The sequence below is a fragment of the Podarcis tiliguerta genome (genome assembly GCF_965153285.1).
Source record: "Podarcis tiliguerta genome assembly, chromosome: 17".
NCBI lineage: Eukaryota > Metazoa > Chordata > Lepidosauria > Squamata > Lacertidae > Podarcis > Podarcis tiliguerta.
Window position 1 is genome coordinate 11369082 of NC_139550.1, and position 27875 is coordinate 11396956.

The following is a 27875-nucleotide window of genomic DNA, read 5'->3' on the forward strand; positions in this document are numbered from 1 at the left end:
GCTGATTATGAAATATACCAAGAGTTATGGAGTCGGTTGATTAAACTATGGGATATAGCAGTAATGGAAAAAATTAACAAGTTATTTAAAGCTAAAGAATAATAACTACCAGAGGGTTATATTTTCAGCTAAGTGATATTCATTTATCATGTTTTAAATAATATGGGCAGATATACAGCTTGGAAAATATGGCTGCAGGTGAAGAAAAATATTTCAGTTTGGGGCAATGACATGTCCCCCCCCCCCCCAGATTTTTCCAGTTCTATCTTTGCTTTTATTTTTGTATTATGCATTTTATACTGAAAAACAAAGCGGTGACAGTTCTCCTTTGTAACACTAACTGAACGTGTCCATTCCTACCATATTTTTGTTTTAGTTCAGTGTGATAGGAAATGAACATTAGAAGAACCTGCTATATCAGGCCAATGCTCTATCTAATCCAACATCCTGTATTCACAGGGACCAACGAGATACCTGTAGGAACACACAAGCAGGACTCAAGCACAACAGAACTTTGCCCAACTTGCGATTCCTAGCAACTGGTATTCAAAGGCATAATGCCTGTGACAGTAGAGATAGAACATCTATTGTTTAGTTTTCTCAAAGGTCACTTGGAGAGGATTTTAATCATTGTAAGACATGTCTGCTTTTTTCCCTATACAGGTGACTGTTGCACATTTCTTTAAATAAGCTTTGGAATTTTTGCAATAACCTGAGTGGGTGTTTCACTCTTGATGACAAAACATTCTGTTTCAAACATTTTGTCAATTATCAGAACAATAATCTCACCATTTATCAGGATAAAATACAGCAGCTCTCTAAATTTACTAAATAAAATAAATACAACTGCATAGTCAAGGGTGAACTTTTACTATTGATGCAACTTGCTCCAAGAGATAAATTAAACATACAAGTTCCAGAAAGACGTGAATCTTAATATATTGTTCCTCGTTAAGAAGCGTTTGTTCTACACATTCTGTAGTACAATTCATTTTAGGTGTTTTAAGACAGCCACTCATGTTGTCTATGACTCACATTTTTTGTTGCGGATAAAATAATCATGGCACATTGTAATTTAGATTCTCATTGCTTTTCTAAAGATAATCTTGACACAAGGAGAAATATAGTACTGCAGTTCCGGAACATTACACAATAAAATATGACTTATATGTGGCAATAGACATAGAATAAACACTCACAATCTCAAGATAGATAATTGCACCCATTATCAGAAAGCCTTAAAGGTATATTTTCAATGGAAACTAAATTAAACAATTGTGCAAACAATGGCTTTGAGTTTCCACACTATTCTAAAGTCTCTCTCTTTAATCCTTATTCCTTTTTTTCCCAGTAAAGAAAAAGAAATCTGTTTTCATATTTATAATTACTAGTGATAATATGAATGTAGCAGATGGCAGCTTAACTGATTAGCATTGTTTGATTCGTAACTGGACAAAGTAACTTGCAAAACGTTTTCTGGCTTAAGAACCCTATTAGAATTGTTCCTTAAGACCACAAAAACTCCATTGACGTATCTCTGCAACCCCTGCACATATGAAACAACATGCAGCTGGTTTTATTCAGAAAACTAGGTCTACTGAAATCAGTGAGCTTATTTCAGAGGTAGAGACACAAGTAGCCTGCACTACAGTCATGTAATCCACTCACTTAATCAGCAGTAGGATTTACATCCTTTAAAAAGTGTCTGTACAACGTACTGACAAGCAGTGTGCACTGCAATCTGACATTTCTGTTACCTAGGGTACATCCATATGGTGCTTATTTCAGGGATCAGATGTACTCAAGCAGCATTATGAGACCCACACAGTGCAGAAATGAAAAAAAGAGGCAGAACACAGCAGCAGTAGCTGCTCTTGGACTGGAGACTCTGTAGGATCCCAGCACATTTAAATATTGAATATCAAGAAGCTAGCTAGCCTAGAAATTTCCCCCTGTCATGCTCATTTTCTATTCACAGGGAATACATATATTGGGGCATTCAAATATTCAGTCTCCCTCACCAATAACCTGAGCTGGTACCAAGCTTAAGAGAGATGATTTGGAGATCTGGTCCATATGTTCTCTCTTTGTGATTTCTCCATAAGATACTGTGAACATAAAAAACAATTAAAAAATAGTATCCTATTTTAATGTGGGTGATATGAGTTATGTACGTATTCCTATAATGTACTCAGTGGCTGTAAGTTTTCGTAGATCCTCTCCCCTTTTCTTATTTTTTCTTATATTTTCTTATATGTATTTTACATTTGCACTTTGTTGGAACCAATAACACACACACACACACCGAAGCATCTTGACTCTAAAATGTGGGACCAACTTGGACCCTGCTGAGTCTCTTTCCTCTTGTTGGTACGGTGATGTCCTAGATGAAATAAAATGTATCCCTCTTTTCTGGATAGACTTCTTGCTGCACCCACTTTTGAGCATACATAGCCACCATATGATGTACCCCTGTTTGTTTATGTTTAATATGGAAGCAATATTTAACTAAAACAACCCAGATTGCCAACTGAATTACATAACTAGTTGACTACTCCTCTACCATTTAACTGACAAAATGATGATCGATTACATTTAAATGAATGTACAAAAGTGGCAATATAGGCACCCATTTTGAGGTAATGAAGGTAATTGAAGATTATTTAGAATTGAATGAACTGCAGCTACCAGCCATTCTTAGAAAGAAAAGTGATCTGTTAATACTGTCTTTTTCATTTTGTTACAGCTGGGGTAGGGAACTTTTTCAGCCTTAGAGCTACACACATTTCCTCATGGGGAACGTTTGGGGCATCATATTCCAGTGGTAAGTGGGGCCAGAGGCAAAAAATGGGTGCGACTTTGTACAATAGGTTACATTTCAGTCACACAAGTCAGAGACTTCTACAGCTGTTGACCCACCCACCAGCACCTCTCCATCCTTCTTCACCCAAACATGCAGGAGGCGTTATCACAATTAAATGGCACAATTACAGTAGAGGTAAAGAAGGGTTCCGTGTGACCTGGTGAAAGTTCTAAGGTTTAGACAGAGAGGCCTAGAGAGAGGCATTCAGACTCTAGACCTGAGGGTTTTTATTTTATTTTATTCATTTATTAAAGAAGACGAAGAAGAGTTAGGATTTGGTATCCTGCTTTATCACTACCCAAAGGAGTCTTAAAGCAGCTAACATTCTCCTTTCCCTTCCTCCCGCACAACAAACACTCTGTGAGGTGAGTGGGGCTGAGAGACTTCAGAGAAGCGTGACTAGCCCAAGGTCACCTGGCAGCTGCATGTGGAGGAGCGGGGAATCAAACCCCGTTAATTTTTGTCCTCTTCTCTTTCATTTGGTTAAAACATTTAAATTTATCATCCTATACATATTTACCATGGGACGCGGGTGGCGCTGTGATGTAAACCACTGAGCCTCTTGGGCTTGCTGATTGGAAGGTCAGCGGTTCGAACCGCCGCGACAGGGTGAGTTCCCGTTGCTCAGTCCCTGCTCCTGCCAACCAGGCCAAACTTACTGGCTTGGAGACAGTGATTGGATTTTTTCAAATGAATATGCACACCTCAGGCAAGGATGCTTCTCTCAATTTCCCTATCTATCTTCTGCAACTCCAGGCTCAAAATCTGTTACTGGCACATTTATTTATTTATGGGAGTGGGGGTGGGATGGGGGAGGGTGGCGCTTTCCAAATGAGTGTGATGGGAGATAACTTCTGAAATGTTAATAATAATAATAAATTTTATTTATATCCCGCCCTCCCCAGCCGAAGCCGGGCTCAGGGCAGCTAACAACAATAATCAAACAATCAAATAATCAAACATTCTAAAAACATTCCATTATAAAAATTAATTAAAGTCAAATTAATGGCAACCGTTAAGCAAAATTCTGTGCAGGTTGCCAGAGGAGGGAGTCAGGCTGGGCCCTGGCCAAAGGCCTGGTGGAACAACTCTGTCTTGCAGGCTCTGCGGAAAGATGTCAGGTCCCGCAGGGCCCTAGTCTCTTGTGACAGAGCGTTCCACCAGATTGGAGCCGCAACCGAGAAAGCCCTGGCTCTAGTTGAGGCCAGCCTAACCTCTCTGAGGCCTGGGACCTTCAGGATGTTTTTATTTGACGAGCGTAGGTTTCTCTGTGGGGCATACCAGGAGAGGCGGTCCCGTAGGTACGAGGGGTAAAGATACCAGGAGAGGCGGTCCCGTAGGTACGAGGGGTAAAGATCCTTAAAGAGTTCCTTTAAAAAAAACTCTCGTGGATAACTATTGCATTTGCATGGAGCTTGTTCCAGCCGATCAGAAGGTCAGCAGTTCGAATCCCCATGACCGGGTGAGCTCCCGTTGCTCGGTCCCAGCTCCTGCCAATCTAGCAGTCCGAAAGCACATCAAAGTGCAAGTAGATAAATAGGTACCACTCCAGCAGGAAGGTTAACTACATTTCCATGCGCTGCTCTGGTTTCGCCAGAAGTGGCTTGGTTATGCTGGCCACATGACCCGGAAAAACTGTCTGCGGACAAACGCCGGCTCCCTCAGCCAGTAAAGCGAGATGAGCGCCGCAACCCCAGAGTCATTCGCAACTGGACTTAACTGTCAGGGGTCCTTTACCTTTTTTATACATATTTACCTAGGAAAGAAGCCCACTGAATTCCTTGGGACTTGCTTCAGAGTAGACATGCCTAAGCTTGCATTGATTTAGGGACAATGATATTTACAATATGCTCTTTTGAGACTTGTTTTGTTTTTTTAAAAAAGAAAACAAGATTGTTAACCTCAAACCTCCTGAGAACTGCATAACTCCTGTGTCTAGGAAGGTATGTATGTCACTTCCATTAGTACTGAGTCTGTCTAACCTAGTATATAGAGATGAAAATATACTCCCCAGAGTGGGTAAATAAGGAAGTGAACTATTTTTCAGACAGCTTTTCAAATACATTTAAAATTGATTGTACTTAAGGTTTCCCCAGGTGACTATATTTCAAGTTTTACTCAGTTAGATGAGACAGGATGGGGGGGGGGGGCACCCAAATAACTGTCTTGATAGATACTGAATCTGAAAGAATGTAAGAAGTTAAGTAAGTAATGAAGGCCCTCCTTTATGTGGCTTTTAGCAGACTCAATGCACACATTTAAACATAATACTGATGCACATGCAGACTATCTTGGCTATTGGCTAAGTCTGCTTCTGCACTCTTATATGTAAAACTGGCAATAAAGTTATTGCTATTCTTAAAGCTTACCACTTAATACAGCTTTATAAGAAATCTCTTTAGCTCTGGACAGAAAATCCTTTGCAGCAATATTTTATGTAAATGGAGGCACATAGTCAACATACACTGACAAGCGCGATGTTTTGCTTTTAGAAATCCCTCACAGTAGGTAAATGAAACAAGGCAACAAACTACAAGAAAGAAAGAAAGAAAGAAACAGAAAATGCAAATGACCGGATGCCTCAAAAACAGCAGATCAACAGTCACAAAGGGAATCAGTTCTCCAAATACCTGATATATATGAACACAAAGCAAGTTCATGCATGCTATTAATTAATCTTCTCCTGCAGGCCAAATCAAAACACGTAGTACAGAAAGAAGACGACAACTTTAATTTTGGCTGGACTTAAGGCTGCTTTGCATGATTCAAGAGAGAAGTACACAGATGTTTCTTGGCTCATTTAGAGTCCAATCAAACAAACCCTGGGCCAGATGGTCCCCTGTAATCAACTGCATGGCATTCCCCTGCCCATTTTTTCTTAAAAAGGACCCAAGTACAAGGCACTGGAATGTATGTAGGACAAAGGAACGGGAGCCATCCACAGGGACTAGGAAGCTACACTGCATACCCCATCTGTATGAAACAGATAATCAAGGGATCTGTAAAACATCTGTGTATAGTGGTGTGCAGTAACAGCTGATCCACAAATTATGCAGACTGAAATGGTACTACTTCTCAGCCATAACACTTCAGATTGCAGGTGAGGAAGACATGCTTCGGAATGCTTCTCCACAGACCAACCCCACCTCCATCTATGCTAATACATCAGAGAAAAGGGTTTGGTATTGTCTGATCCCTGGTTTATTACACAGAGTGAGCTTTTTACAGGGTGAGTCTTTTAAAAGAGGCCCTGTGGAACATGTGTACTCTGTATCCACAGGGTCTCTTTCAAAGGACTCACCTTATATATCTGAACTTTCAGGAAATATCACACACACAGAGAGACATGTATAGTCTAATGTAGTACAGTCCAGAATTCTAGCACTTCGGTATTGGTTTTCTTTTAGGGTGGTAGTCAGCGTTGGCCAATAAAGCCCTAACGAACTGCTAGATGCAGCTATCAAGTGATCAAGATGGGGAGGAGAATGCCCACTTTCACCAGTAACTATTGGAAGGTGGCAATGGAGAGAAAGGGCACTTCTGCCAGCACAGGGTAACTACACTGATGTTGATGGGCTAGCCACCCGAAACATGCTATATCAGTGTGGGCAAGGGGCCAATTAACAATCTTACACTTGCACATGGCTGCAATGCCCAACACCTGCTTTCAATGCCAAATCCTAATGATTACCAACCAGTAAAGGAAGGAATTGACATCCCTCCCTCCCCCATAATTGATTGCCCCCCAGAAATGGCTGGCATTTTCCTCTATCTTGACCAGCTGCTGCTAGTGTTAGAGAAGAATCATAGTAAAATATGCACTGCGTGGAGAATGTGTTGTAGCTGGCAGCATCTCTGATAGTGGAAGTATATAATTTATATAGTGTGGACTTTATGCAACTAATGAGAGAGTAAGGGTGCACACAGCTAATCATTTGTACATTACAAAACAGGCAGATAAACAGCTTCTCCTTCATTAGGCAGCTTGTATAAGTTTTACCGCAGCATGAAAAAAGAGCTTTATCTGACTGCTTTGATCTCTGTATAATCTATAACCCATGATGTCAATAGAACATCTTATTTTGAGTAAGAAGCAATCACATCATTAAGGTTTACCGTCTTTATCTTTGAGTTATGTATTACTCCTAAAATGCAAGTAACTTTGGTGATGGTTGAGATAATACCCCTTCTTCTGTGAGATTTTACTTGAAGTCAAAAACCAGTTTTCTCCTACAATCCTGAACTAGGAAGTGGGGAGGGGGAATCCTCTATATTTAATGTATGGTGTTGGGGGGAGAGAAGGTTGCTATTAAAAATTACACTTATAAAGAGAAAGGATTCATTCATTTCAGAATTAAGTAAACAACAACATAAAATTAAGAACTTGATTGATAGATGAAATAAAACATATCCATCTATAAATAAAATCTCACAAGCATGAGAACTAGTTATCTAGATTCAGAAATTGGCCTTTTGAATATATGGTAATGGATGTTCTCTGTAATTAATACACCCTGACAAACCATATCAACCACTAATCATATAGCGAATCTATTCTGACAGACCTCACAGCTAAATATAGATTAAAACTCAAACTATGGTTACAGCTTCTCAATAGGTAAGCAAACCATGGTTATAGCTTCCCAATGTACAAGCAAAACATGGTTACAGTTATTCATCAGCTTTAATTTCACGTATGCTCAGCACACCAATCACTAGACGCAGTGGCCTCCAAAGGCAGCACGATGGCTGTTTCTATCTTCTGTTAATTCACACATCATAATTAGTACAAGCAATAATTTACAAGGCTATTTTAAACATTGATTCTGAACTGCTGATCAATAGCAATCCATGGTTTATCTGTTCAGGCGTCACGCTAAACTGTAGTTAAACTTCCATTAGTCATGATTCAGCATGGTATTAGAACTGAACTGCTGAGTTTGAAGCCAGAGATTTTAATGCCATCTGATATTCCATTTAACACTTCTCCACCATTATTCACTAAATACTGTTATAACAGATGGTTTACCCTAGTCCTTGACTTGAAAAAACACACGTTTAGGGCGTCACTGCAGTGTCTAGAGCATTTGGAGCTCACCAGGTTTGACTTTTATGGAAGTCAAAGGCTGTCAGATGCTGAGAAGTCACAGCAGCAGGGTAAATTCAGTTTATTACAGACTAAGCAAAAGGGGTGGAATCCTATCTTAAGATGAAAGGAGGCAGTAATCCTGACTCAGTAACTGCCTTAGATAGGTGGTAAATATTTTAAATACATAAACAAGCATCAATCTATGGACAGAAAGATGGGAACTGAGACGTCAGCAATGAGACATCAGCCATTCCCCATCAATTTTTCTGGGAATGGCTAAACTCAATATGGTTAAGGCAAAAACCTGCTGAGAGCCCCCCCCCCACCTCACCAAAGGGTGTTATTCACATTTTATTACCTAATCAACAGCATATACACACAATTAACCAACACCACAACCTACATTTTAAAATTCAAGTTCTGCAAAAAAAAGAGAAAGAAAAAAGGAAATTGCCATCTTTATGTTTTCACATTTCAAGCTGAGAAGAAACTCAATCATGCTGTATATGTTCATTTGCATATTTCAGGTCCACAGCAGGAAAAAGGGAACAAAAACATTCCACTCTGGTTAACTCTTATACGTTAACTCGCCTTTGCGTATTTCCTCATTTTCCATAGAACGCCTCAACTACTGAAGTATTCAGATTTTTAAACACACACGTGTGTGTGTGTGTGTGTGTATCTCAACAACAACATTGTATCCTACATGTAATGGAATATATATTTCAAGTTAGCCTGCAGATCACAGGAGCCTCAAAACTGTTATGAATGAAAGTCACAGGAACAGCAGAAGCTATATTAATGTTAACACACCTGTGAGATGTATGACAATGTTTTGGAATAGACAAGAATAATCAGGATTCTAATACTCCCACAATTCTTCCCCCACACTTAATTCATAATATGCCAGTGTCCAGTTTTGTTTGCAGCAGCCCAATCCATTGTTGTATCTTGTTTAATCACACCAAAAACCTTACTACAAAGGATTGATAAAGACACGTTCTTTCCTCACTGCACCATAAGAAAAAACAACCTGATGTAGAAAAATGTTCAGCTTTTATATCAGCCAATATGTCAGGTCCCCGCAGAGTATTTCCCTTGTTTTACAGTGACATCTATCCGCCAGTCCTGGGGAATCCCGACGTCATTCACTCAACATCAGCACCGTTTAATGTGGACAGCTCCCTTCTGCAGCCATTCTGAAGTAATTTGGCACAAGGTAGCTAGAAAATGCCGAAATGATTATGGTAACAATTACGAATTAAACAAACAGGAAAACAGAAACCGATTGAGTTGAGGTGAAAGTACACAAAATGAAAAGGATCACCAGGATTCATGGATTTGGTTGGTCAGCCTCAGCAGCTCTGCCTCCAAGAACCATTTACGTTCTCCCAGCCACAAAACAAAATCATCTTGAAACCCTCACGTTAACAAGAGCTGACAGACTGAATTTCAGGTGCTATAAAACAAGACAGGGCACTGCATTTGCAAACAATCCAGTTAAATCCAGTGGCTCTCATGAGTACTAACACATCTAGAAATGGGAGGGCAGAATTACGTCTAGAGGACTGTTAACATTTGGGAGCCACTGAATTTCCAGAAGCTGAGAGAGAGAGAGCAATTGCTTCTTTTGTTGAGGGAAATGATTTTGGAGGCATCAAAACACTTTAAGGGTGGACACAACGTGAGCAGTTGAAAAATGGCTGGGCCCTGCTGGATTTATTTACAATACATATCCAATCCCATTTGCCAAAGGAGACCCAGGCAAGGAAGTATTCGCCACGACCAAAGAGCAACCTTTCCAGATACAACGTGCAACCAAATTCTTCGTTCGTTCTGCTTCAAAAGCCTACAGCTTCATCTAAAGTTACACATCCAACAACATACCAACGTAAACAAGGGTTGGAAAGCATCACCCCCATCAAGCACCTTCCTCCTTCTAAGAAAGCAAACACAGACAAACAAACAGCCAAGGCCTTTATTCAGGTAAAGTAAAGACACCCTGCTCCGCACCAAGGAGCCTTCCAGTTTCCTCCCTCTTTCTTGATAGCCTGAAATGCAGCCTTCTCTTAGCAAACTAACTAAAAAATAAATCGGTAGGAGAGATAAAGGCTCCATTCTGTTGCAGCAATATACCCACTCTCCACAACCCCAAACTCGTAGCCTGCTTGTTGCTGTGTGTATAAGAGAGGGAGCTTTCGCAAAGTTTCCCACCCATGATTGGCACCCAACTTGAAGGACCTGCGATCCACATCCACCTGCAAATCGCTCCAAAGAGGAAAGATCCAGAGCGGGCCACAAGTCCCACACCTCGGGGACGGAGGTGGCGAGAAAGAGGGCGAGCAGCGAAGGAACGAAGAACCAACCAACCTCACCCTTCTCCCCACCTTCATCCCCCCACCTGCCCCGCAAAGCGGATGCGGGCCAGCCCAGCGCAGGACACCCCTCGCAAGCCAGCTCACTTACCACATCCCCGGGTACACAGCGCCCTGCTGACCTCCTTCTTGAGGCTCCTGCCCGTCTCCAGGGGCGGGGAAGACGCCCGGAAGAGCGGCGAAGGCGAGGGCAGCAGCAGCGAAGGCGCCCCAGTGCCGTTGACGCTGGAGGCGGCGACGGGCTCCATGAAGAAGATGTAGCGGCTCTCTTCCTTGAGGCTGCTCCCGCAGGCGGAGCCGCGCTCGGCCAGCAGCACCCACAGCAGCCCGTCCTTGCGCAGCCCGCCGCTTTTGGCCGGCCACACCTGGTGCACGCGCACCCGAGTCACCCAGGAGACGGGCGGCGGGCTGGGGCTGGGCGGGCTGGGCAGGCTGGGCACCAGCGCGCGGTGAGCTGGCGAGGGGACGTTCCCTGAGAAGGTGGTGCTGGAAGCAGAGGCGGCGGTCGGCTGCTGCTGCTCCGGCAGGGTGAGGAGCGGCGGCGACGGCGACGGCAGCAGCAGCAGCAACAGCGACGTCGCTTCTTCCCCTCCTCCTCCGTCGCCGCCGCCGCCTCCGCCTCCTCCTGGCTCCACCACGCTGTGAGCTAGCACCTTGCCCTCGATCACCACGGAGGCGCGCCGGGCCAGCCCCTGCACCGAGTCCACGCTGGGAGGCGAGGAGGGGCACGGCGGGGCCGCCCCCGCCGAGGCCGAGGCGCCCAGCAGCAGCAGGACGACGACCGGGCGCAGCAGCAGGCGGATGCCACAGCAACAGCGGCGGGGGGCCATGGCCGGCGGGAAACGGCGAGGGCAGCCCCGAGCTCTCTTGGCGCCGGTGGCCGCCAGCGTGCCCCTCAGCCTCGAGCTTCGCCACCTGCGCGCCGCCTGGCCTGGCCGAGAGGGAGGGAGGGGGAGGGTGCCGCTGCTGCTGCCGCCGCTGCTGACTGAGGAGGAAGAGGAAGGCGGGAAAGCGCCTGAGGGGCGGGCGGCGGCGGGGGGGGAAGGGGCCGCTGCTCTCTAAGCCCCACGCGCCTCGCCGCCGCTGCGCGCAGGTGGCGACCGTGGCCGGGGAAGACGCTGCTTGATATTGCCCAACTGTTAGCAGTCCTCTCTAGCCTCTGCCGCCAGGAGCTGCTCCTGCAGTGGCTGAAGCTGACTGACTGAGGAGGCAGCGAGAGGCCGGGAGGCGGCGGAGTTGCCGAGCTGCTGAAGGCGCGAGGCCACCGGCAGAAGAAGCAGCGCCGGCAGCCATGTGTTTCCTGGGCTCTGTTTACGTTCCGCGCGGGCTCTGCGGGCGCCCTTTTTGGCGCGCGCTTTTACCTCAGCTGCTTAGGCTGTGGGGGAGGGGGAGGGGCAGCATGTTTTCCCCTCACGCGCCAGTTTTAATGCTTCACCTGCATAGAAGCTCCGCCCCTTTCTGCCTTAGCCTGACCCTTCCCCCGCTCTTCCCTAATACAGGGGTGTGTCTGAGGATGCAACGTGATGCCTGAGCTTAGGTGCTGAGTACCTCTGAAGCATTGCCTTCAGTCACCACTACGCCCCCTTGGAGTGTGGGCATGATGACACCATTCTGCCCCACAGTCCCGTGGGGTTATTTGTGTGCAGTTTGTTTATATGTGTGCGTCTTGAGAGAGATGCCTTTCAAACCCATCACTGATGTGTAAACTTGGTCAGGCGACAAGTGTGGGTGCAGCTGGACCACCAATTAAACCCAGGGTCTGAACCACTACCCATGAATGCTCATTACCTGAGGACTGTCTTGAGGTGATGGGCATTCATGTGGGTGCATCATTAAGGCCGCAATTGTACTCCCACTCTTGCCTAGGAGCAGTGCTATTTTTTTAGAAAAAGAGGTGTGGGAACTCATCACGAACTCCTACCTCTTTCTCTTAGAATGGTAATGGTCAGGCCCACCTGAGAGGTGCCGCAACTGAGTTCCTGTGAATTTTGGCTGGAAAAAAGTCCTAGAGTAAGCATCATTTAATTTGGAATTACTCCTGAGTTGGCCTGCATGGGCTCTGCATAGTGAATGATGCATCATCATGTGGTGCCTTCATGCGACAATGAGAAATCGCACAACAAACACCACAGATGGAGCTCATTATTACACTTATGCTGTGTTCATGCTCCAAAGCGTTCAGAACACCTTACACGTGGTTCCCAGGTGAGTTTGGGCCAATCCTGCTTAGCTTTAGGGGAACTTCCGTGGTGTCAGGTGCCTCCATTTCAATGGAGGTGGTTCATACATTCATGTCCATACGAATCTGAACATATGTGTTGTTCAGCCCTTAGAATGTGGACCCATAACAAGCAGCCATCTAATCTGATGGAATTATGAAAAGATATGTTTGGCAACAGTTTGTACTCATTTGTATATAAAGGAGGCGGAGAAATAGAATGTGTTGCCAGGGCTTTTTTCCCCCCAACTCAGTTCTGGCACCTCTCAGGTGGGTGCCATTGCCATTCTAAGAAAACAAGGAAGATGTTCATGGTGAGTTCTGGCACCTCTTTTTCTAGAAAAATAGCACTGTGTGCCATTGTAATTTGACATGCATCTCTTGCTTTTCACCACCCTTCCCTTTCCTGGTTGACCACTGAAGAACCACAACAGAAGCTTCAGCTATATTTTACCTTCCCCCACATGAGGATCTTAGTAGCTTCAAAGTAATAATGTACAGTTCATGCAAAGAGCTCCATAGTGGGAAAACTTTTATCTGGGTGCCTGTGTTGACATAAAAGGTAGTGCTCTCCAGAAAGGAATGGGGGCAGAATTCCAGGGTCCCACTCAGCAAAATGAGCAGGAGCCCCACTACCCCCCCCAAAAAAGCAGCAGGGCTGGTTTACTACATTTTGAGAATTAACTGAAGTAGTTAACATGACCATCTAAAGAGGTCCCCACTCACACACAAATGCTATTTGAAGTAATGCCCATTACTATCTAAAGAGGTTGGGGAGGCATAAAAGCACTGGGTCCAGAATCTAAAATTACTTAACTGAACTACTGAACATGAATTATTTCTCAGTCCATATGCATCCATATATATTGTTTTGTCATATGCAGAGAGGGGCAGATAAGAAGCGATATGAAGAATGCATTTTGAGTTATGCAACTTAACTTGTAACCTCCCAGCTGAGCAAAAAGCTATCTGTATTATTATTATTATTTTAAAAAGCTATTTATAAGCAAACCTGCTGTATAGAGAGAGAAAGAGAGGGACTAGTCAGGATTTTAGCCAAGAGAAGCATATTCCTTCCATTATTTTGACAAACCCACAAATGATTCAAATAATTAAATTGTGAGAACATAGAGTGGAACATTGTGTTATAGTGGTACAACCCCCTGCCCCCAAGCAAAACTGTAGCGCATTACTTTGTCATCCTAGCAGCAAATAGAAATCACTTTAGGCGAAACTCTAACAATCTGTCCCTGGCCATAGTAAGCTCAGCTGTTAAGAACCAAGCTACTCCCTGCCTGCATAGCCTCTTCCTGGATCACACTAGTGCTTGTAGGAAAACTAGGAACTTGATTTCAGAAATATCAGGTCCTGCTTAACATAAAGATGCCGCTTTCAGAGCCTTCTGGATCCTGAGGTTCTGTAGCATTGTTTTGAAATGTTTTTCAGGAAACGTTATCAGGAGGGATACAGTTCCTAGTTTTCTACTAGGGCAGCAGAGCAGCCTAGTGGCTGTAGCTGCGTTTCTCAGCCACTTAATGAGAGTAAACAGCCAATCAATACCAACTGGGCAAGGATGGAGGGAGAGCCTGCCCATCACGGCTATTGCATAAATATGTCCTCACTGCCTCTAGAGCTAGCCAGATGTCTCAAGATTCAAGAGGCAGTAAAAACGCCTGCTTTCCTTTAAGACAAATCTAGCATTTTCTTTGCTCTTCTTTCTCCCTCGCATGCCATCTGCAACAAAAGATCCTTCCTAAAATGGATTTGCTGTGTGTTTATGTGCAGAATGTGGCTGCCCGACTGGTCCCTAGTGAAGTACCAAATATCAGGGTGATGCCTTCTATTAAATCAATGTGTGCTTATGGAAGAATATGCAAATAACGGAGGGAGGACTCTTTGCGAGGCATCTTACTGATAAGTATAATAAAGCACCGGGAACTTCTTCCATTATACCAGTATCTCCAAGCTTCTTACAAATAATAGCATAATACAAGATAATTAAATGGATTCTAATGATAATAAAGGAGATGCCAACTAAACATTAGGAATAAATTTCTGGCATTAACAGCTGTTAAACAGTGAAATGGACCCCCTCAGAAAGTGATGGGCTCTTCTTCACTGGATTTTTTTTTAAAAAAAAAGTTTGGAAGGCCATCTGTTAGTGATTCTTTAGCTGTGATTTCTGAATTGCAGAGGGTGGGAGTAGATGTTCCTTGGGGCCCCTTCCAACTCTGCAATTGTATGATTCTAAAATCAACTCACAATATGAAGAAGAAGACGAGTTTGGATTTGATATCCCGCTTTATCACTACCCGAAGGAGTCTCAAAGCGGCTATCAATCTCCTTTCCCTTCCTCCCCCACAACAAACACTCAGTGAGGTGAGTGAGGCTGAGAGACTTCAAAGAAGTGTGACTGGCCCAAGGTCACCCAACAGCTGTATGTGGAGGAGCGGGGAAACGAACCCGGTTCCCCAGATTACGAGTCTATCACTCTTAACCACTACGCCACACTGGTAATAAAATCTTAAAAACAATCGCTTGGTCTAACCACACACAAAAAATCCAGCCCCAAGGGCGAGGGAAATATTGACTGCAAAACGCTAAGCACATCAACCACTCCATGTAGTGTATTTAGCTATTTTTTGGCGAAGGTCACATGCTAAACTTTGCCCAAAGCAACAACATACATATTAAAGTTAGAAAATGAAACTTAGGGGCTTTTCTATCAACCAGAAAAACAATGTGTTTCCGTTTAGTGTTATGGGAGAGAACCATGTCAGCCTTATTTCTACAAATAATCTCATTAACACCCCGCTGTTTTTGCAAGGTTCAATCTGACATAATTGAGGACATTTTAAGAGCACAAGCTGAATTAAGATTCATATGGAGCCAAAGTGCCCAAAAGGCAAACAAGACATTTGGACCAGATGTCAGCCTTGGGGGGCATTAAGCAGCTCTCTGCTGGGTGCTCCCACTGCTCCCAGAAACTCGCTTGTATGGAAGTCCACTCAGTAATCTTCCAAGGTTGACTTATAGGTGACATGAGGACTTTGTTCTATAGTTGCCTGGCAACTGCAAGACGACAAGCACAAACACTGCTTTATCACAGAATAGCAAAGTGGCCAATTAGGAGCTTGACCCAGGCACAAGTGCTGGTAAGGTTCACCCCCACCCTACCCCCAAAAAAACCTGGAGAGGCAGCAAATACTTAGAAAAGAAGGAAGCTGCCTGCCTGTGTTCCATTAAAGGTACCCAAGTAACCCTTTCTCCTGACAAACTTGCCCATACAAAATGAATGGAGCAGAACTTGGTGTTACAAAGCAGGCACTGGCTTGGCTCAGCTGTCTGTGACTATCTGATTCAAAGGACCAGGAGGACTCTGCTCCGTGTTGCTAGCGTTCTGGCTTGAAATGGTTGAAGTTCTCTCCTGTGATCAGCTTCTCTGGTGGCACAGAGAAGGGATGAGGAACCTGTGGCCATGCTGGCTGAGTCTGATGGAAGCAGGAGCCCAACCACATCTGAAGGAACACATGCTCCCTGACATGGCTTTTGGGCTAGCAGTGATACACAACAGTGATACACAACAAAGGTAAACAAAGGTGGTCAACAAAAGAGGTTTAAAGACTGTCTCAAGGCAAATTTTTACAAAATGTAGTATAAACACCAGCAATTGGGAAACACTGGCCTGCGAACACTCCAATTGGAGAACAGCCTTTACCAAAGGTGTCATGGGCTTTGAAGACACTCAAACTCAAAATGGAAGGGAGAAACGTGCTAAGAGGAAGACATGACTGGCAAATCCACACTGTGACCAACTCCCTCCTGGAAACCAATGTCCCCACTGTGGAAGGACGTGTGGGTCCAGAATTGGCCTCCACAATCACTTACAGACTCATTGTTAAAACCATGTTTATGGAAGACAATCTTACTCAGCTATGAGTGATTGCCAAAGAAGAAGATGACATACCACAAGATCTTGGAGTTGGGGAGGAACTTGAGGCTGGGGTGCAGTAATGTGAAGTACAAAATTTGTTGAGAACAGGTTTCCAGTACATCAACACATTGTTGTTGTGGTTGTTTAGTCATTTAGTCATGTCTGACTCCGTGATCCCATGGACCAGAGCACGCCAGGCACTCCTGTCTTCCACTGCCTCCCGCGGTTTGGTCAAACTCATGCTGGTAGCTTCGAGAACACTGTCCAACCATCTCATCCTCTGTCGTCCCCTTCTCCTTGTGCCCTCCATCTTTCCCAACATCAGGGTCTTTTCCAGGGAGTCTTCTCTTCTCATGAGGTGGCCAAAGTATTGGAGCCTCAGCTTCAAGATCTGTCCTTCCAATTAACACATTGGATACCATTATAAAGCTTCCTACATTGCTTGGGGTGAAATATGGTGCCACAAAGCCAGACTATGACCTTTCTTTCATTTATAAAACTAAAGCATTTCCCACTTCCATGGTTGCAAGGATAGATTTGAAAAGGTAATGGCATAAGGAGATAAGAGCTTTGCTAGATCACAGTAAACATTCTCTCTAGGTCAGCATTCTGTTCCTTCCATTTCTTATTCTTATTCTTGATTCCTTTCCTAATGGTCCCCAGCATGGAGCCCATCTTTTCACAGCGGATACACACTGGGCGTCAAACCTTTCATTGAGTTATCCACCATTAAGATCTCTTTTCTGGACAGTCACTACCAATTCTACCCTCTGTCTTGCAGGACATCTTGGGGAGAAGAAAAAGCTGAGGAGAAAACCCTACACAAATCCAGAGTCCCTAAGATGGTTGGATGGCATCTTGTATGCCTCCTTCCAGCAACTCCTGCAGCCAAGCCGAGAGGTCTTGCTATACGGGCAGCCCAAGGCCTCCATACACACTGCCCAGGCTCGCTCCCCAGAGAGGTCACTTTGGTGCTACTAATGCAGCAAAACCAATTTGAGAGGCAACAGTTACGAGTTACCTGTCTCTGCAGCCACAGCGGGCGTTGTGATTCTCCAGCAATTTGACTTCACCCCTGGAGGTGCCCTCCATTGTTTCTTGAGACAGATGGATGCCAACAACTGCCAACTCAATGCCCATCAGTATATATGCAAAGTTGGGATTTGTTTTTCTTTAGCATGGCTCACTGATGTTGAACTGCATTTACCATACCAGTGTTAATTGGTGCATGTTGTATTGTCCTATATTGGCCCCTCAGTCACCACGGAGGCCCAATCAAGCACTGAACTGCATTCAGAAACCTCATGCTCCATTGACTTGCATGTAGACTGCTTGCACTTGTAAATGTTCCAAAACTTCTTTTTAAAAAAATGCAAACAGGGATGCCTATATTTGGCACTAAATTTTGTTTTTTCAACCCCCTCAGCCACAGACTCCAGCAACATATACCATTTTGCTGCAGGTCTCCAGCTGAATCTCTCTAGCAATGTGTTCTATTCCAGCTAAACGGAATGACATCACACAAACAACATTATCTGAAAAGACATGGAAACCAGTTTTCAAAAACAGAGAGATATGGTTTGGTCATTTTTTCTTCAGAATAACTTGAGAGGCTTCAAATATAATACACACCAGTGGAGAGCTGAATAAGGTTGATAACTCTCCAAGAATTTGTTCTTTCAGGAGCATTGTTATATATTAGCATTTTAAGTCAGTTAGCACTATTTAATTCACAAGTGTAGAAACTGTGCATTGTATGTATCTAATCCTATTCTGAATCTTCATATACCATTAGCCTTCATACTGTCTCTTGGCTGATAATGAGTTCTACAGGATAATTGCATGCCAGGTGAAAAAAGCTTTATCCATTGGTTTGCTAAAATAGGACCTCCCGTCAGAAACAGAAGGCTTAGAATAGCCTCTGGGTTTAGTGATGGGACTGAATTAGTTGTCAGCATGCCACTTTATTCATACCATCTGCTTATCTTAAAAAAAGGGGAAAGACCACCTCTGTCGTCTTGGCTCCAGTGGGCTGCCTCCAATTATACTGCTCTTCTGCTTCTTGTCTTAGCCTGAGGCCCAATTCATATATGAGCTCAGCAGTGTGGTTGCCACCTGCATTGAAATTATGTGGGCTCTGCTCCATGTGGCAAAAGTGACGTGTGAAACAAAACTGCTATGTAGTGGTAGCAATTGGAAGTGGCAACTATTAAACAAGCTGCCTCAAAAAGGAGAGGTTGGTTTAGTGCAGGGGTCAGCAAACTTTTTCAGCAGGGGGCCGGTCCACTGTCCCTCAGACCTTGTGGGTGGACGGACTATATTTTTTTTTGGGGGGGGGGAGGAAATGAATGAATTCCTATGCCCCACAAATAACCCAGAGATGCATTTTAAATAAAAGCACACATTCTACTCATGTAAAAACACCAGACAGGCCCCACAAATAACCCAGAGATGCATTTTAAACAAAAGGATACATTCTACTCCTGTAAAAACACGCTGATTCCTGGACTGTCCGTGGGCCAGATTTAGAAGGCGATTGGGCTGGATCTGGCCCCCAGGCCTTAGTTTGCCTACCCATGCTTTGGTGTGACTGCCACAACTGTATGGGAGGTGCCTTGCTCATGGATTGATGCCAGATAGGCTCTTAACCTTTGATTTATGGAATTACACGGGATGGATAAATAGTGTGAAAGTCTCGTCAAAGCCCCACACCCTCAAGGAGATGCAGGAGCTGTAATCTGGCAATTCCATGTGCTTCCACTGTCCAAATTTAACAGATCTGCATGTCCCCCAGTTCTGCGGGAAAATGGCAACGATGGCACACCAGTAGGAATACTATGGACGTTACGCTTACATCTTTCTATCACTTTACTCAAGGAAGCCTCATTTGCTATGGTGGTGCCCAATCTCCAATTATGAGAGATCCTTTCAGAGATCTTCACTGTGTGCTTGGGATTTCACCACCCTGAATGAATGAATGAATGAATGAACAAGCAAATATATTTATGTATGTATGCAACCATGTATATATGAATAACTATATGCATGCATTACGTTTATATCCTACCAAATAGCTGTCAAAAGGCTCTCAGCTATAGAAATCAACACAGGAACGACGGCAACCATACAGTGGAACTTACCCCTTAGCAAATGTGATTTGAGGCTGGAGAATTTGCCCAATATCTTCCACGGTGATGACCACTGCAAATAATGCAATTTCCTCACTTTTCTCCAGTGATCATTTCACACATTTGTGGCCTGTTAGTCCATCTGCTGGCTGGTTTCCTCTTCCTAATGCATCTAAATAATGTTCATAGTTTGTTTTCATTATTTCTTCAAGTTATTTCTTTCTCTTTTGCCGCTTGCCTTATTATCAGCATGTGTGTGTATTGCCAGGTTCCATTATAGTCTTTTCCATGGGTAGGCAAACTAAGGCCCGGGGGCCAGATCCTGCCCAATCGCCTTCTAAATCCGGCTCATGGACAGTCCGGGAATCAGCGTGTTTTTACATGAGTAGAATGTGTCGTTTTATTTAAAATGCATATCTGAGTTATTTGTGGGGCATGGGAATTTGTTCATCCCCCCCCCCAATATAGTCTGCCCCCCCCCAAGGTCTGTGGGACAGTGGGCCGGCCCCCTGCTGAAAAAGTTTGCTGACCCCTGGTCTTGTCATTTGGGTAAGGCTGCCACTGAAAGAAGCCGCCTTGCCTTTCATAGCATCCTAGGCTATGCACACAGCAGCAGCACAAAACATAGCGAAGTCATCTCCCCCTACTGTGTTTCAAGTCTCAGTTTCATGTTGCTATACATGCCAGAGAGGGGGTCAGGGTGTCTTTACCTGGTGTGCATTACCTGCTTGGTTTCCGTGTTCCTGCAACCCCCACCTCCTATTCAATGAAGCTGCAATATCTGCTGTCCACCGCTCATGTGCATCTGTTGTCTCAAATGTACACACCCCTGCTCATCTGCAAAGAGAATGTGGGCTTATGTTTTTAAATCAGATGAAAGCTGGTTTGAGGGGGAAATGCACCAAACAGCAGTAATTCTTAAGAAACTACAGGATGGCTTGTAGCTAATGTCATGTGTCCTCATCTTAAAACACCACCAGTGGGAGTACACTGGAGCCAGAGTAAATGGTAATGTGTGCCTAGCCATTGATTGCTCATTAACCATGCAGGTTTACTTGTACTTACTTGTACATTAGATAGTCTGTCTGAGCTTCTATTTGTCTGGGTTTAAATACCCTCAAAGTGCCCTGAAGAGATTTAACCAACTTGACCCTTCCTTTCAAGCAGGGATGCCAACTTGAATAAAATATGGGGGGGGGGGGGCAGGTAAGCCCCACCTCACATCATCGATCATCAGATATGCTACATACACACCATTTGAAGGGCAACTTTAGGGGTGCCCCCCTCAAACCTTTACCCCTAGAAGTTGGTGTTGCAATGTACTCAGGAGTACTCAGGAGTCAAGCTATATTTGAAGTAGGGCTTTATTTCAGTTGCAGTCTTCTTACATCTAGGAATCAGCATACACAGGTGGGATTACTTACAGGGGAGAAGCCACCACAGGGAAGTCAACCATACCACTTTATAGGTAAAGGTAAAGGGACCCCTGACCATTAGGTCCAGTTGTGGCCGATTCTGGGGTTGCGGTGCTCATCTCGCTTTATTGGCCGATGGAGCCGGCATACAGCTTCCGGGTCATGTGGCCAGCATGACTAAGTCGCTTCTGGTGAACCAGAGCAGCGCACAGAAATGCTGTTTACCTTCCCGCCGGAGTGGTACCTATTTATCTACTTGCACTTTGACGTGCTTTCGAATTGCTAGGTGGGCAGGAGCAGGGACCAAGCAACGGGAGCTCGCCCTGTTGCGGGGATTCGAACTGCCGACCTTCTGATCAGCAAGTACTAGGATAGGTGGTTTAACCCACAGCACCAATAGCTGGCTATAGACCAGTTAGGCAACTCCCCACTTGTCTTGTGATGCTGACTCATCACATGATGCTGAGTCAGCATTTCCACTTAGCACAGAGTGTTAACTCCTTGATACCCACAACACTCCAACAGCTGGCTCCTATGTTTTCAAGTTTATTTCAGCTGATGCTCTAACACTTGAGAAGTTCCCTCTTTTGAAAACTAAAAATGATCATGTTATACTTTCTGGGTAATTTTTCAATCAGATTTATATTGAATTGGGTAGCATGTGATTACTGTTCCCAAGCAGTTTTGACAGCACTTACATCTTACACCAGATCTAGGACACAAATCAGGATTAAGTTCAGGGACATATCCTCTATAGTTGACTTCATGAATATGTGTTGAAAGGTATAGTAGTTTATTGTATCTCAAAATATTATTTCTTTGTCATAACAAGAACATGTCATTGTGAAGATAATTTGTTATTACAACATTTCTTTTTCTTTCTTTCTTTTAACAGCAAGCTGCTTTATGCATCAGACCATTGATCTATTTTTTTCCATATTTTTAATTAAATTTCTGTTTAAATTAAATTTTCTGTTTTACATTTTTGAATATTCATTTAAACAACCTCAAAATATCAATGACTTCCCTTCTTCTCTCTCCATGGTTCATTTTGCATAACATAAATCCCTGCATATTTTATATAAACTAAACTAAACTATTAAGTATTCCATTATTACATCCATCAAAATTTATTCACACTGTTGAATTTATATTAATGCTACTCACGTTTTCAAATATACACAATTCCCCCCATATATTCAATAAACATTTTCCAATCTTCTTTAAATGTATGTTCCTCTTGTTCTCTTATTCTATTTGTTAGGTCCTCAAGATGTGCATATTCCATCAGTTTAAGTTGCCATTCTTCTTTAGTTGGGACTTCGCTCATTTTCCATTTTAGGGCTAACAAAACACGGGCTGCAGTAGTGGCATACATAAATAACATTTCTACTATCTCAATATGTAGTTCAGTAGTGCTTCCAACCAGTCTGAATAGCACAGGCAAGCAGCTGCCTACTTGCAAGGATCCAGTGAATCAGAAGCGGACAGTGATTGGTTTACACGTTGATGTGGACCTTCTGTGCTGTCACTTTCAAGAGACGCTATACTGAATCCAGATTTGACCTTTTCTTATTGATGCTCAATGGGACTGCTTCCAGGAAAGAGGCCAGCTACACTAGAATTTAACTCATCAGGCATCTCAGTGAAGCAAAGAGGTTTTGCAGTGGACTTTTCTTCCTTCATGGTGCCTCAGCAGTGATGCTCACTTCGGGGGGAGCATGACCTACTGTACTTTACCGTCTATAAGACGCCCCCATGGATAAGACGCCCCCTAATTTTCGGGACTCAATATCAAGAAAATGGGGGGGAGATTGTCCAGAATGGGAGGAATGCTGAAAAAAAGCTCACCCAAATTCCAAACGCTTGCGATCAAATGCAACGCAGTAGCCTCCTATAGTATTTCCAATCGATACCAGCAGCTGCCAATCACACGCCCAATTGCCGCAGCCGAGCGCAATCACCAGCAGCCATTGTCGCAGTAGTGACCAATCACCAGCGAGCATTCTCACAGCAGTGACCAATTGCAAGCAGACGTTGCCGCAGCAGCCTATCACCCACAATAACACCAGTGACAATCTACTACTCAAGACAGAAATCATTTCCACAGTCCCCCCAACCTCTGCACTACCCATCTATAAGACTACCCCAATTTTTAAGCATTGTTTTAAGGTAAAAAAACACCATCTTATAGACAGAAAAGTACTGTAGGTGCTTAGGTGTGACTTCGAACTCTCCAGCCCTGTTCCTTGCCTGTTCACTCCTTGCTAATCCCAACTCACAGAGTGGAGAGAAACAGCAGGCCAGGAGAAATGGTTTTCTTCTGTGTGCAAATTGAGGATCAAGCCCTTGGCAATCACAAAAAGAAACGAATAATTTGCAAAATCTACTGAGGATTCAGCTTTGTTAAACGGCTCAGTAATTTCCACCAGCATTACTACAATGAGGTCTGATTTGCAGTGACATCCAAGCTTCAACATTGCATGGCTTGCCAATTATTTTAGGCTGATCTGAATGTGAATCTGAAAATTTCCCTTTATGCCACTATAGCTCTCCAAAACATATACTGCCCCAACAATTAAAAAGCATTCTCTCTAAAATGTCCCCAGACAATACCATTTACGTTGTATGTCAACTCTCTTTATATAAAAGAGTGCACTGATTATTCTGCTTAAAAGTTATACCATGTTTCCCTCATAATTGCATGTCTTATTGAATTCCACAATTTTTGGGGGTAAATTATATCTGCAATGCTCCACTAAAGATTAAAAATGCAACAATTAGGGTGACCCTATTCAAAGTAGGGAAAAGGTTGTGTATCTTTAATATGTGTATAAGATGGATTTTATTATCCACAAGTGAAAAGGATGCTGGAAGAATTGGACCTTTGCATGTTCCTCTATCAAATGGCATGCTCTGCACTTTTTGGCACGCACTGTGCAGATGGAAACTAGACCGTCCACCGGATTTCACACATCTCTGAATATTGCAACACAATTCTCAGTAGTTTAAACAAACACATTTATTTGAGAGAAAACACATGCTTTAATATATATTTCGAGAGCGCAAATGTTAGGGGTGTATGTATAAGATACAGAAAGTCCCAAATCAAGAACTGAAGCAAGGCTGTTTGGGACAGTTTTGAAGCTGTCCATGCTGTAGCACGATCTCTCCCAAGCGCCTGAAACTAAAGTGTTAGTGTGTGTGTGTATGTGATCCTATTGATTCTTCTAGATCTCTCAGCAACCTTCAGTCATAATCTACCATGGCATCTCATTCTTCTGGGTCATTTTGCTGAAATGGGCTTGGAAGGCACAGCACTGAATCACTTGCCAACTATTTTATGCTGAACTGCATGAGAATCTGAAAATTTCCTCCCTCAGTTGTACCGTCTGTCTGTCTGTCTGTCTGTCTGTCTGTCTGTCCATCTATCCATCTATCAATCTATCTATCCCTCCCTCCCTCCCTCCATCCATCCATCCATCCATCTGTCCATCCATCCATCCATCCATCCATCCATCCATCCATCCCCCTTTCAGTGCTTTTCAACACATTCGCCTGTAAAACACATCCACCTCTAAAACACATTCACATGTGCATTGTGTGTTCATCACTTATGTAAAGCCAGAAGTGGCTAGTGAGGAGGGGAGACACCACACACCTGGTCTTCCAGCTTCTGAGTGCCTGCCTTATATTAGAAGAGGAGCAACAATGTGTCAGGGAGGTCAGTGTTGTGTTGGTGCATCAGGTGACCTGATCTGGTGCTCCCAGTGCACTGACACAGTGCTGACCTCCTTGCCACCTCATCGCTCTCCCTCCCAGTAAACAGTAGTGACTCAGCTGTCAGGAGGATGGGTATGCAGCAGTGTCCTTTCTCACTCACCACTCTTATATAAAACACACATTTGCGGGGTGCCCCCTTTTGTACACCAAAAATGCATTGCAACATTCAGTCATGTGCATAATGTGTCTAGGAGCTGCATTCCAGTTCACAAGGAAGTTAGGGAGCACTGGATGAAGAAGTGGACCAAATGTATCTTGTCCAGCCCTGGTATCAGGAATACTCATAGGTAGTACTATACATTGTCACTGCTAGAACTATACTGAATGTCCTCTAATTTTCTGTATTTGCCTCATATACAGTGGTAGCTCGGGTTACATACGCTTCAGGTGACAGATGCTTCAGGTTACAGACTCCACTAACCCAGAAATAGTGCTTCAAGTTAAGAACTTTGCTTCAGGATGAGAACAGAAATCGTGCTCCGGCAGCGCGGTGGCAGCAGGAGGCCCCATTAGCTTAAGTGGTGCTTCAGGTTAAGAACAGTTTCAGGTTAAGAACGGACCTCCGGAACGAATTAAGTATTTAACCCGAGGTACCACTAATGCAACTGATCAAACTGCCCATAGCTCAGGCCCTCGATTCATATTTGTATATGATTTTTTTATTGTATAATTGCTTCCACTCAGTGCCCTTTTGTCATCCTGGCTGCTTTTGGGGGAGGCATCATTATCATCCCTCTCCTTCTTTACTTTTGTGGTTTTGCAAATACCACTATTCAATCATGTTGACTACTCTTAACACTCTTGGAATGAGTGTGTGTTTGGTGTTTTTTTTACATGAAAAAGATCGCAGAATGTGGCGAGGACCCCTCACTTTTGAAACTTGAGGTGTATGTTTTTAGGACTTGTCGTGGGACTTTAGGCTGAAGGGTGGGTATTAAATGAAACTGCAATCTTCATCATCCTCACCTCAGCCCTAAACATTAAGGGTTGTGTTCAGTGTGGTGAATTTTCATAGTGCTTTTGTTCAGTGGAACATTCTCCTCTCCTTCAGATCTGATCTGATCTAGGGGTTCTTCTGACCCTCTGCAGCAGTTTTGATGAGGACATGGGACATTCACTTGGTGAGAAGGAGGGCAAATCCCTTTAAACAAGTGAAAATCCTTGCATAGTTGGTAGCAAGTGGGAGTTGAATACCATCCTAAACATGTTTCCTTTTCAGACATACTGAACAGATGAGTCAAAAAGAAGCCCTTTGTCCACCTCCCATGGATTAGAGTGATGTTTGTAAACTTCCGTGGACAGCTGAGATCATTCCGACAGAGTTTTCCAAAGGAATTTCCCTGTGTTCTCAGCCACATAATTTGCTCAGTAAAACCGGCAGCAGAATTCATGGTTTATCTTCCTCTGTTTCATTTAGCATTATTTAAAGACATGCTTATAATTCCATCGAAGATAATAGGATTTCTGTTAAAGTATACATTGGAGTGTTTTGCTGAATCAAAGCCTTTGAATAGAACTCAAAAGCAGCATGCTTGTGTTTCAGCTCAGAATACTACTTTAAAAAGTGCCGCTGGATGAAAGATGAAAGCAGGCAGATTTGAAACATGCATTGAAAATGTGACTTTAATTGACTGCTATGATGACTTCGGCGCATCCTGGTAGGATGTTACATATGTCACCTGAATTGGGTAATTCATATCCTTTGATCATTGTTTTGGATAGCAACAACACATATCTGCAGTCAGCTTGTAGAACATGGGTTTCTGTGCATTTTTTTTTTTTTTTTTAGCTTGACATCCCATTTCCAAAATTTACAGCCATTCTATTTGCTGCTCTGTGTCGTATCTTCCTAATGTTTCTATTTGGATTAAAGGAACAACTCGCTTGGAAAATGCCATTTAAAAAACAAACAAACAAAACATGCTCATTTGCATAATCTGAATCATTAACTTCTCCTGGACAGGGTACCATAGCATTCCTGCTAATAATCTGCAAAAAAATACTTTCAGCCAAGCAATTGGCCCATCAGTAGAACAGATTGTATTTGCCAGAATGCAGTCAAAGCTACATTTAGATCCCTACCATTATTTTCCCTCCCTATGCCTTGATACTTTCAACACAGCTTAACCTTGTCTCAATGCAGCCTCATCAGTCATGATTCATGTGTCTTGCCAGGATTCTAGCCCAGTGGGCTTATTCTTGAACAGACAACTGGAGCATGCAGGGATTTGGTCTGTGCACCCCTATGTGGCTCTTACCAAAGAGGGGGCTTCAGGGAAACCAGGCACATCAGCAAGGATGCATATTGACATTAATTGGACAGGTAGTCCTTCCTAACTCCTCATAAGGGAGTTTGGGTCATGACTGCTGTTTGCTGATCCACCTGCACAGCTCTGACTCCATCTGCCTTTACTAGGTTTCACAAAAAAAGCTAATTTTCCACACATCAGAAAACATATCTTTTCCTATGGAGAATTAATAGGAGGAACACACTATCCTTGCACCGATACCTATCCAAATGGTTAAGGTAAACTGTAGAGCCTTATTTTGAGGGAATACGTTTTGGATTAAAAGTAAAGGGCGGCATATCTCAGGGCTGATTTTTAACCATGCTGCTCCTTCCCACAAGGCAGCTGCTGTGTCAGGAATGTGCCCCCCCCCCCCAGAGTGCAGCGGAAGAGTCAGCCTCAGAAATTGAGCTAAGCAAGCAGGGGACTGACCCTGCAGATGAGAGCTGGCTGTCTAGAAAGTCTAGAAAGAGTAGCCTGCCTTTCCCAGGGAAGACGATGTTAGCTCCCAAGGAGAGGAAGAGTTGGAAGGCAGTCAGAGGATTGACAGGCAACCAGCAGATAAGCCAGAGTCTGAGGCTGTGTCTTCTGGGAGTGGGTAGGAAACAGACCAGCCGTTCAGTCCCCGTACTAGGAGACTTGAGAAGCTCAGAGAACAATGGAAGGGAAGGAGAAGAAAGGCGTGGTTTTGGTGCTCTTCCTGTTGGTGGACAAACAATGATTCAGACTGATCAACTACTGTGAATGAGAGCAGGCAGGGAACTGAGCTCTCAATGTGTTTT

General features: G+C 43.7%; 1 protein-coding gene and 1 long non-coding RNA gene across 3 annotated transcripts in view; one reads left to right on the forward strand and one right to left on the reverse strand.

Annotated features, from left to right (window-relative positions):
- Positions 1 to 10684, reverse strand: part of NRG1 (neuregulin 1) — a 492259-nt gene extending 481575 nt beyond the window's left edge. The window contains exon 1 of one of the 2 annotated variants that reach the window (XM_083419878.1): positions 10419 to 10684. In XM_083419878.1, the coding sequence (XP_083276004.1) occupies positions 10419 to 10575 (157 nt within the window). In that variant the 5' untranslated portion in view covers positions 10576 to 10684. The remainder of the gene's footprint in view (positions 1 to 10418) is intronic. The other variant, XM_083419879.1, reaches the window with a different exon arrangement.
- Positions 10685 to 15674: 4990 nt separating this feature from the next.
- On the forward strand, positions 15675 to 26191 carry LOC310668179. The gene is made up of 3 exons (XR_014506647.1): positions 15675 to 16134; positions 25857 to 25926; positions 26025 to 26191. It is a non-coding gene; the product is annotated as an uncharacterized lncRNA (long non-coding RNA).
- The last annotated feature ends 1684 nt before the right edge of the window (positions 26192 to 27875 follow it).